The sequence below is a fragment of the Hemitrygon akajei genome, unplaced genomic scaffold, assembly GCF_048418815.1.
Source record: "Hemitrygon akajei unplaced genomic scaffold, sHemAka1.3 Scf000077, whole genome shotgun sequence".
NCBI lineage: Eukaryota > Metazoa > Chordata > Chondrichthyes > Myliobatiformes > Dasyatidae > Hemitrygon > Hemitrygon akajei.
This window is the reverse complement of record NW_027331963.1, coordinates 944,646-956,180: the sequence shown is the minus strand read 5'-3', so window position 1 is coordinate 956,180 and position 11,535 is coordinate 944,646. Positions and strand designations below refer to the sequence as shown.

At 44.9% G+C, this 11,535-nt stretch overlaps 1 protein-coding gene across 1 annotated transcript in view; it reads left to right on the top strand.

Moving 5' to 3' along the window:
- The window catches only part of LOC140722413 (uncharacterized), a 104,407-nt gene extending 93,183 nt beyond the window's left edge, over positions 1-11,224 (top strand). Inside the window, exons 6-8 of the mRNA XM_073037163.1 lie at positions 2,879-3,176; positions 5,090-5,194; positions 8,222-11,224. Of these exons, the coding sequence (XP_072893264.1) occupies positions 2,879-3,176; positions 5,090-5,194; positions 8,222-9,682 (1,864 nt within the window). The 3' untranslated portion in view covers positions 9,683-11,224. The remainder of the gene's footprint in view (positions 1-2,878; positions 3,177-5,089; positions 5,195-8,221) is intronic.
- The last annotated feature ends 311 nt before the right edge of the window (positions 11,225-11,535 follow it).

The window sequence follows — 11,535 nt, the reverse complement described above, 5'->3', positions numbered from 1 at the left end:
AAGTTTAGAAATTTGAGGAAATCTGTGAAGCAGACTTTTATGGAATTTGCTTATGAGAAGTTTGTGTTTTGACCGCTGGTGCGCATATAAAAATGTGAATGATGATTTTAACAGCTTGAAAGAATTGGTTTTAATTGAAGAATTCTAAAGGTGTGTCCCTGATGACATAAAGACATACTTAGATGAAAAGGATGCTGCCACTTTGCAGGAGTCTGCTAGATTAGCAGATGAGTTTGCTCTAACTCATAACGTTAAGTTTATCCCGAATAAGAGCTTCCAGAAGAGTAGCAGGGATCACCAGGGTAAACCAGAAATTAAAGCTGGGACTAGTGACAAGAGTAAGGATGAAGGGAAACAGTTGAAGGAGAAATATTCTGGTCTTACTTGTTACTATTGTAAGAAAGCTGGTCATGTGATGGCTAATTGTTCTGTCCTGAAGAAGAAAAAGGAAAAGGAGGCAGTCCCAAATGCCTGTGTTCAGTATGTTGAAGCACCTGTAAACCCACAGGGTCTTGAACATTCTATTGAGGCTCAGTTAAGGTCTGAGAGGTCTGACCGAGTTAAGAAGGGGTTCGATCATTTTATGTCAGATGGATTTTTATTAGTAAAGGAAGGGTGAACCCCAGTTCCAGTGAAAATTCTTCGAGATACTGCAGCTTTTAAAGCTTCACTTATATTAGACAGCGTTCTAAAGTTTGGTGATGAGACTAACACTGGTGAGGTAAATCTTATTGAAGGCATTGGGGGCGGCATGGTTTCTGTGCCATTGCACAAGGTAAGTTTACTGTCAGGGTTGGTTTCGGGACCTGTTAAGATCGAATTATGTTCCAGTTTACTGGTGGAAGATGTTACTTTGCTGTTAGGGAATGACCTGACAGATGGTAAAGTTGTTCCTGCAGTGCAGTTAACAACTGACCCAACCACTGATGACCACAGCTGGATTTTAACATTTATCTTTCCTGCACAGGAACTCGAAGTTTGGCTAAAATGTCTGCCGATGCAGACGAGTTTATAGCAGAACAAAACCGAAACCCTGAGATTGAAGCTTTAAAAGAAACAGCTTTCTCAGATGATGAGATTAAGAAAGTGCCAGTAGGGTATTATCTCAAGGATGGAGTGTTAATGCAGAAGTGGAGGCCACCTACTATACCAGCGAGTGAGGAATGGGAATTGTTCACCAAGTTGTAGTTCCTTAAGTTTATAGGGCTGAAATTTTAACTTTGGCCCACAATATGCTCTTAGGTGGCCATTTTGGAGTGAATAAAACGGTAAACAGGATTACGAAATAATTCTACTGGCCTAATCTGAGGAAAGATGTTGTGAGCTTTTGCAGAACCTGTCACACTTGTCAAGTTGTGAGTAAACCTAATCAGGTCACCCCAGTGCCCCACTGTGGTCTGTACCTGCATTCGGTGAACCCTTTTCAAAATTTATAGTGGATTGTGTTGGCCCATTGCCAAAGACTAAAGCTGGCCATCAGTATCTGCTAATTATTATGTGCACTGCATCCAGATTCCCAGAGGCAATAACTCTCAGAAATATTAAAGCTAAAACTGTGGTGAAGGCTCTTACCAAGTTTTCTACATTTTCTGGTTTGCCAAAAGAAATCCAGTCTGATCAAGGACGTGAATTTACATCTGGATTATTCCAGCAGGTAGTTTATGAACTGGGAGCTGAACAAATTACATCGTCTGCATAATATCCAGAATCACAAGGGGCTTTAGAAAAATTTCATTCTACCCTCAAAACAATGATTATGACATTAAAATGTTGAAAATGGAAAAGACTGGGATGAAGGTATACGTTTGCTTTTGTTTGCAGTAAGAGAGTCGGTACAGAGATCACTGGGCTTTAGTCTATTTGAACTTGTATTTGGTCAGAGAGTGAGGGGACCTTTGACCTTGTTAAAGGAACAGTGGATTGATGGGGATGTACATGTTAACTTGTTAGACTATGTTTTGAAGTTCAGAAATAAACTACACCAAGCCTGTAGTCTAGCGAGACAAAACCTAAAGATTTCTCAAAACAAAATGAAGTGTTGGTTTGATAAGCGGGCTTGCAAAAGAAAATACCAGGTGGTGGATAAGGTGCTTGCCTTATTTTCAATGTTGACGAATCCACTTCAGGCGAAATTCAACAGACCGTATGAAATAGTCTCTCAATTTAATGATGTGAATTATGTTATCAAAACGACCGACCGACGTAACCTAACACAGGTGTTACACATAAATATGATAAAGCCTAATTTTGATAAGCAGGCACCGTCTGTGAGTGTTGTTGTCAGAACATATGAATCTGGTAACCCTCAGAATGAAACAATTGACTCATCTGAGACTTTTCACAAGCCAAACATGGTCCCAGTTAGGCTAATGAACTCGGTTGTTCCAGAAAACATTGATAACAAGTTGGCTCATCTGCAGCCAAAGCAACAACAACAGCTGAAGGAATTAATTCTGAAGTTTAAGGATTTATTTCCCGATGTTCCCAAGCAAACCACGGTCTCAGTACATGACGTAGATATTGGTCAAGCCAAACCGATTAAACAACACCCATATTGCATGAACGTAGAAAAATGTAAATTGGCTGAGCAAATGTTGTAAGTGGGGAAACAGATTCGATATGTCTCAGAAGCAAGGACTTTGGACAGAAAATGATTTTATTTACAAAAGGCAAACGTGGGAAAACGGCAACAGAAGCAACAGGCACATGCGCACAATTTACAGCAGTCGTGGGGAAAGTCGGTTCGGCAATAAAACACACACGGACAATTACTAACGAACGTTGGGAAATCGCCTGGGAACAAAATACACGCGCGCACACCCGCAAACACACAAGGGAAAATTCTGTACGATATCCGCCAGCCCTTGACCCTGTGCAGGCACAGCTCTGTGTTATTAAAGACAGTAATCAACGCTCCCATCCTATTCAATGCACAGCTCACTAACAATTCCTCCAGCGCCGTTCCACGGTTCTCAGCCTGGAGTGAAGCAGGGTGGTCCCTTGAAGATGGCAAAGGGAAAGCACACGTGGCACCCTTTATAGTGCACAGGGATGGAGGGTCCAGCCCAGGTAATCTACAGAGTGGCCAAAGGCTCCGTGCCAGCAGAGTTAAGCCGATTACAAAGGCCAATTGCTCGAGGCCAAGTACAAGGCTAATTAAAGGGGCCAGTGGTGAGGTGTGTATTTGGCAGGTGGCGTACCTTCCGACCAGGTAGTGGGCAGTTTTGTCACGTGACAGTCACGACCCCTCCAATACAGTCTACCCCTCGGATCCACGCCACTCGCCAAGCATTACATGTAACAGAGTGAGAAGGAAAGTGATATATCTTAATGGAAGTCTTAAACTTAACTGTTTCTAAGGTTAACGCTGTATGTGACTGTACAGAACTAAAGAAAGGCAGACGTGCTCTGAATGGTTTAGCAAGCACAGCATAACACACACAGCGATGATAACGAGAGGTAAAACGTAGAGAGAAAAAGCAATTACGGGGAATTTCACGGGTTCCACGGTGGTAATTAATAAATATCAGTGGTGGAAGATCCTCCGTCGAGCCGTTCCAAACCCACACACGAATGACCACCAGAGTGATCTGTCACAGGGATGCCGTCTTCAAGGGGTTACCACATCACACACCCAGGCAAGGGGTTACTTCGAGTGGTACCAAAGGACATTCCCAGATCCACTCCTTTGGATTATACAGAGTGAGAGCCACACATCCGATGTGCACCGGATCGATAATCACCCCACCCTTGTGGGTATAGCGGAGTTCCAAATCCCCAGCTTCGACAAGCTGGAACTGCTACCTTTTCTTTAACTGCTTGACCCTGCGATTTATGCAGCGTGACAACATCCTTCACTATTTCCAAAACTCCAGCAACTTTGCTCTGGGAAGCGGCCGTTCACCTGCTCCGTGTGTGCGAAGAGACTCATTCAGTTAACCCACCTAGTGATGCTCCGGTGAGTTCGCAATAAATAGAGGCCACATTTCTGTCCGGAGTGAGCAAAGAGTTTTACTCAATCATCCCAGCAGCTGCAACACCAGCAACTTCACATCAGGGAGGAAGTTCAAATCAGCTCCGTGTTAAATGTTTAACCATCACGGTGACTGAAGGAAGCTGCAGGTTCATGAGGGACTGTTACTGTCAGATTCTGCAGTTCTTGCGGCTGCTCATCGCCCCCAGGACTGAACCCTGGTCACTGAGCATTGGAGGAGTCTGTTCTGCTGATGTTAGCCTTAAACTAGACTGGTGTTTAATATTGTGGATCTGTGAAAGATAAATCAAGTCTATATCAAATCCCGTGTCTCAGGTACTCACTGTCTATACCACACTCACAATGTACACTAGAAAGGCCACTCGGCCCATCTGGTTCCTGCCCATGTTTCTGTTCCATATCAGAATATTAAACTCCTTCTTCACTGCTCTTTTGAACGTCATTGTAACATTTTCACTCATTTCAGAGGACGTGCTTCAGACAGCTGGGTTATTGCAATGCGCCTCTAAAGTCTGACCGCAGACCAGTGAGTGAATCTTCGATGGAGCAGAGTCAGAAACCAAAGAGTGGCCATCCTGAGCCAGGGCTTTGGGGCTCCGGAAAGAGACGGGGTCTAGAGTTTAAGAGGAGAAGGAGGAAGAGGAATCAGGCCAGCAGGATGTGCCTACAGATGAAAGATCGGAAACATTTGGAAATTGATTGAAAAAAAATGCAAAACACTGGAGGAAATCGACAGAGCAGGCAGCAAATGTGGAGAGGAATAAATAGACAACGTGTAGGCCGGGCTCCTTCAGCAAGTCTAGACCATGTATTCCTCTGTTTAGTTGTTGCCTGAACTGCAGAGTTCCTCCAGCATTTTGTGTGTGTGCGTCTCTGTATTTCCATCAACTGCAGAATCTCTTGTGTTTTATATCTGCCTTTGTAAGAGGATTGTACTTTGGGATTAGATACACTTTGATATTGAGTATATTGTTTATGGGAGCCGCTTTCTGCGTTAAAACACCCGCTGAGTTTTCTATATACAAAAAAAAACTGAGGTATGGACATAGAAGCGGTGCTTGCAGTAATTGTTTAAAAATTTCGCCGGCGCTGAAGCATCGATCATATGCGCAGGCGTCAATGTTGATGACGTATGCGAATATCACGCATGCGCGCAGTTTACAAAAGGCCTATGGAAAACGGCTGCCGGATCGGACGCAGGTAAGCGAATATTTCGGGGCGACTGTCCTAAACAGCGATTTCGGCACAATTCCTGTGAACTCCGCACAGCGTGACCCGTAATCCCGGGACAGTCCTGCTCTCTTCCCTCCCTCTCAGCCCCACGGGCCCCGGGGAGCTTCCGGCTGATGAGGGAATGGGAACCGATGGATCTCTCAGACAGAGCTGAGCTCCAGCTATCTAAATGCAAGGATTAGGAACTCGGAGAAAGGGAACAAAATCTTTTACATCACCAGTTGAGAAAATCACCTTTGTTCTATCTCCAATCACTAACAAGAGAAAATCTGCAGATGCTGGAAATCCAAGCAACACACACAAAATGCCGGAGGAACTCGGAATTAGTACTCTTTTCCGTAGATGCTGCCTGGCCTGCTGAGTTCCTCCAGCATTTTGTGTGTGTTGCTTGAGCTACCTCCTTTTGTTCTCGACTTTTCTACCCGTGACGACATGTTTTGACCCATTCTTTCAGGGAAGATAATGATATCAAAAACTTTTGCCCTGGGCAACAAGTAGCTTTCAGATCACAAATGTGCCAGACTCCAGTGAGACAGACTACTGCCCTTCCCTTCATATTCATTGGCATTACCATCACTGAGTTCACCACCGTCAGACACCCAGGGGAGGGTTCAGGGGAAATAGTTATGTACAATACAGAAACTGGTGTTACCTGTGTGTATTGTGGTGATGCAAAAGTTGTTGAAGAGTTTGCAAGTGGGAAGAGGTGGAGTGATATTTGGAAATCTGACTTTTTAAAGCATAATTTAGCAAGCAAACCATTTATGGACAATATGCAAAAGCTTTGGTGGGAAAATCCTCCATTACCTGTTACAGGCCTGTAACATGGTGTGAGAGTGCAGATGAACTGGATCGAACCCAGAGGAGATCACAGTTCTTACAGACAGTGATTTGCTGGCTGTTAAAATGAATACCTCTCTATATAAAATTCACAGTGCACATGTCGTCATTGGGTAAGAGAATGCACAGTACAAGATTTATGTGCATACTGGTCATTACAAATTAGAGGGGACATTGGTGGGAAGGTGGGGAGAACTCCAGTGTCCCTGACACCCTAACCTACAAGATGTGCGTCCAGCTGCACCTTAAGGAGATGGAGCTGAAAATGGATGAATTTTGGATCATCCAGCTGTTGGAGGGGGTGATAGATATGACATGAAGAGAGGTGAGTTGCACCTAAGGTGCAGGACACAGGAAACTGGTTGAGAGACATGAAGGGGAATGAAGTTAAACAGCCATCGCAGAGTACTCTTGTTGCCATCCCACACAACAGCAGGTGGGCCGCATTAGAAACTGTTGGGGAGGGAGGGATTACCTGGCAGAGGAAAGTCAAACAGGTGATAGGGGATTCGTTAGTTAGGGGAACAGAACAGAGGGGATGAATGGTCAGTCTTGATGGTGTCAAAAGGACCTGACAAGTGTGGTTTGGGATAGGCCGTTTTCTGGCAAAGGAGTACTTGGTAAGCGGGAGGCCTTCAGAAGAGACATTTTTGAGAGTGTAGAGTTTGTATGTTGAAAGGTAAATGGTGCAGGGAACCTTGGATTTCAAGAGATATTGAGGCCCCCGATATTTTGTTCCTCTAAATGCCTCAGACTGTTGGGTGCTACCAAGACTCATTAATGACAACAGTATCATAATTCCACCCCCGAGCTCATCTGACTTATTTTGAATCATCTTCTGTTGGTTTCTAAAAGCTTCGAATAGTTTTTGCTCTTTTGTTTGCCCTCTCTTTGACATTTATGTTGGCTTTGGCTTCTCATTTCAACCACGGTTATGTCTTCCTGCCTTTACAATGCTTCCACTTCTTTGGGATGTATCGATCACTCAGCTCCTGAATTCTCCCAGAAACTCCAGCCATTGCTGCTCCGTTGTCAGTCCAACCTTTTCCCTTCCAATCAAGTTTGGCCAGCTTCTCTGTCACAGAAACATGGAGAAGTTCAGTACAGAAACAGGCTATTTGCCCAATCCAGTCAATGCCAAACAAACATTTAAACTGTCTAATGCAACTACCTGCACCGGCACCATCACCCTCCATACCCCTACCATCCAGGCTCCCATCCAAACTTCTCTTAAGTGGTGAAACCGAGCTCATATTCACCACTTGCGTTGGCATCTCATTCCACACTCTCACGACCATTTCAGTAAAGAGCTTTTCCAAATGTTCCCATGAAATTTTCACTTCCCCACTTACCCATAACCTATGGTTGTCATCGCACCCATCCTCAGTGGAAATAGCTGCTTACCTGTACCCTATCTATACTGTCATAATGTTGTCTATTCCCAACAAATCCTCAAAGAAATGTATAATATCTTTGTTTATGTTTCGAGCCTTTTTCAGATGTATAGGATGATGAGGGACACTGATCGTGTGGATAGCCAGAGGTTTTTTCCCCAGTGCTGAAATGGCGAATGTGAGGGAGCATAGTTTTAAGGTGCTTGAAAGTTGATATGGAGGGAATGTCAGGGGTAACTTTATTTACAGTGAGAGTTGTGGGTGCATGGAACGGATTGCAGGTTACTTGTGTGAGAGTGTTTCAGTTACTGTGGGGCCAGGAACCCATGCAGCTCAGTGGGAACAGGGAATAATACCAATGGAGAGAGTCAAACTGAGCCAGGTCACAGATCGGAGATAGCAGAAATGCCCCATTCTTACAGAGACAGGAAAAGCATCAGAGAATTTGATGGTCATTCCAGATACCAGCACCGTGCCCAGTTAGAACATGATTTCTCTCTCCAACTCTTCACTGTAACAGTGTGATGCCAGCTGACACCTTGACAACTCAAGCGATCTCATTAGAAATGCCCTGCACCCATTGATGAATTTTGTAAATCTTTTTACAGGTTAAAAATGACAAGGAATTTGCCTACGGGAATCTCGAACACAACACGCCAGTTTTGTTGTCTCTGTCCAGATATTTAAGAAGTGCAGCAAGGGATTCAGTCGATCATCCTTCCTGCTCAGACTGTGGGGAGGGATTCACTCGATCATCTGACCCAATGGCACGCCCGTTAGTTTACATGGGGGGAGCCCATTCATCTGCTCAGACAGTGGGAATGGATGCACTTGGTCAGCTCAACTGAAGGTACATCAGCAAGTTCACACTGGGACAAGGCCATTAACCTGTTCTGTGTGTGAGAAGGGATTCAGTCTGTCATCCCACCTCTGGACACACCAATCAGTTTACATTGGGCAGAGGCTGGTCATCTGTGGAATTTGTGGGGAAGAATTCACTCAGTCAACTAACCTAATGGCTCACCAGCGAGTTCACACTCGGGAGCGGCCGTTCACCTGCTCAGACTGTGGGAAAGGATTCACTCAGTCATCTCAGTTACTGAGACACCAGTCAGTTCACACTGGGGACAGGCCATTCAACTGCTCAGCCTGCGGGAAGGGATTCACTTCCGCATATAAGTTACTGAGACACCAGTCAGTTCACACTGGGGAGAGGCCATTCACCTGCTCAGAATGCGGGAAGGGATTCACATCATCATATCAGTTACTGAGACACCAGTCAGTTCACACCGGAGAGTGGCCGTTCACCTGCTCAGACTGTGGGAAGCGATTCACTGAATTATCTCGACTGAAGATACATCAGCGAGTTCACACCGGAGAGAGGCCATTCAACTGCTCAGACTGTGGGAAGGGATTCGCTCAGTCATCTCAACTGAAGGTACATCAGCGAATTCACACTGGGGAGAGGCCATTCACCTGCTCGGACTGTGGGAAGGGATTCACTTCATCATCTCTACTGAAGGTACATCAACAAGTTCACACTGGGGAGAAGCCGTTCACGTGCTCGGACTGTGGCAATGCATTCACTTCTTCAGCTCACTTACTGAGACACCAGTCAGTTCACACTGGGGAGAGGCCATTCACCTGCTCAGACTGTGGGAAAGGATTCACTTTGTCATATAAGTTACTGAAACACCGGTCAGTTCACACCGGAGAGTGGCCGTTCTCCTGCTTAGACTGCGGGAAGGGATTCACCGAATTACCTCAACTTAAAGTACATCAGCGAGTTCACACCAGAGAGAGGCCATTCACCTGCTCAAACTGTGGGAAGGGATTCGCTCAGTCATCTCAACTGAAGGTACATCAGCGAATTCACACTGGAGAGAAGCCGTTCACCTGCTCAGACTGTGGGAAAGGATTCACTCAGTTATCTCAACTGAAGGCACACCAGGGAGTTCACACCGGAGAGTGGCAAATCACCTGCTCAGACTGTGGGAAGGGATTCGCTTCATCATCCCATCTGAAGGTACATCAGCGAGTTCACACTGGAGAGAGGCCGTTCACCTGCTCAGACTGTGGGAAGGGATTCACTTCGTCATCCCATCTGAAGGTACATCAGCGAGTTCACACTGGAGAGAGGCCATTCACCTGCTCAAAATGTGGGAAAGGATTCACTCAGTCATCCATCCTAAAGGCACACCAGCGACTTCACACTAGGTAGAGACCGATCTGCTCAGACTTTGGGAAAAGATTCTCTCAGCCAAATCAACCAGTGTGCATCATTGAGTTCACACTGGGGAGAGGCCGTTCACCTGCTGTGAATGTAGGAAGCGATTCACTCAGTCATCTAATCTTATGTAGCTCTCAGTTCTGCTGGCAGCTTAACAGAGGGGTTTATAGCCCGCCCACCCCAGTCTGGCCAAACTGAAGAATCTCGTTTGGGTGGATACTGAGCGATGTGTCCCCTGTGTAATCTGCCCCGGGGTTCATACTTTCTGTGGACTGTCTCTTTAAAATGCAAAGAGAACCGAGACTGACCTTGGATACGCTGTTGGATTTCTGCAGAAGTGCAGGGTTGCTATGGTGACCAGCTAATGTTTATGCTCTCTGTGGTTAAGCAAGGTCAGAATGATCCTTTACCGACACAGAACAAGCAAGCGACTTCTTACAGAGTGAGGGGGCGGAGCTACCTGATGGACAGCTGGTGTTCAGCACAATGGTATTTAAACACACGTAACTGCTTTTCTCGCAGGACACACGGACGCACGAAGGCTAGTGATGAAAGTTTCTGCCAGTTGGACTTTCTAGCAGGGTGGGATTTGAGGATCGATAAAGAAGAGTCGATCTGTGGCTGTTAGTGCGTGTAAGAGCAACCCTGTGGAATCTACCGGTGAGTCTAACCCTTGCCTGGGTTGGTAGACTTTCTCTTGAAAAGGTGCTCTTGAGTTGGTCACGTCTGGCTAACTTGGAAGATTTGATGGGCATTGGAAAAGGTCGACAACACCTGTTTACTTGGATTACATCTCCCTCTCCCTCCCTCCCTCCTCCCCCCCCCCCAATCTTGTGAACTAAATTGAATCTACCACATCATTGTAAGACTATGTCGTTTACCACCGAGGTTTTGGATTTTATATACAGGTGACCCCCATTTTTCGGACATTCGCTTTACGACAGCTCACTGTTACGAAAGACCTACATTAGTACCTGTTTTTGCTGACCAAAGAGGATTTTCGCTTTTACGATAAAGATGATGCCTCCTTTATATGTGAGTTTACCCCGAAAAAGACTACCATGACCGTGAAGCCTTGTGCGGCAGTTGTGTACGCATGTGTGTACGTGCATAGCTGTGCACGTGCCGATTCTTTTTCTCTCCAAATCAATTTCAGTTCACTATCTTCCCGATTTTCAGTGAAACTACACTGTAAATACAATATTTCTACTTTATATAGTGTGTATATTTATCATATCATTCCTACTTTTACTATAGGTTAGTGTTATTTTAGGTTTTATGTGCTATTTGGTATGATTTGGTGGGTTATTCTTTGGGTCTGGGAACGTCCAAAATCTTTTCCCGTTTAGATTAATGGTAATTGCTTCTTCACTTCATGACATTTCGGTTTACAAACGGTTTCATAGGAACGCTCTACCTTCAGATACCGGGGGAAACCTGTATTCACAACTATATATGCATAACATTGCTAACCCTTGGATTATCTGGTTTAAGTTCACTATTATTAGTAGTTACCAATTAAATAGTGTTTGTTAACTGCAAAACCAGACTCCAAGTGTGTTCAATTGTTGCTGGTAGTTTTATAAGGTTTGCGTCTGTGTGACACCTGAAATAACAAATGGTACACAATATGTGATTAAACTATTAAGATTTATAATTCTTACTTTGACTATAGGGTTAGTAAAGAAACTGAAAAAAAGAAAAAGGGCCCACTCTCTCCATTCACGTCTTCTCATCTCTCCCCAGCAAAAAACCGTGAAAATCTCTCTTCCAGACTCACAAGAAAGAACATTTCTGTCATTGGATAATTTTGTCGTGGTTTTTCGTGCCCCACAAACGACCAG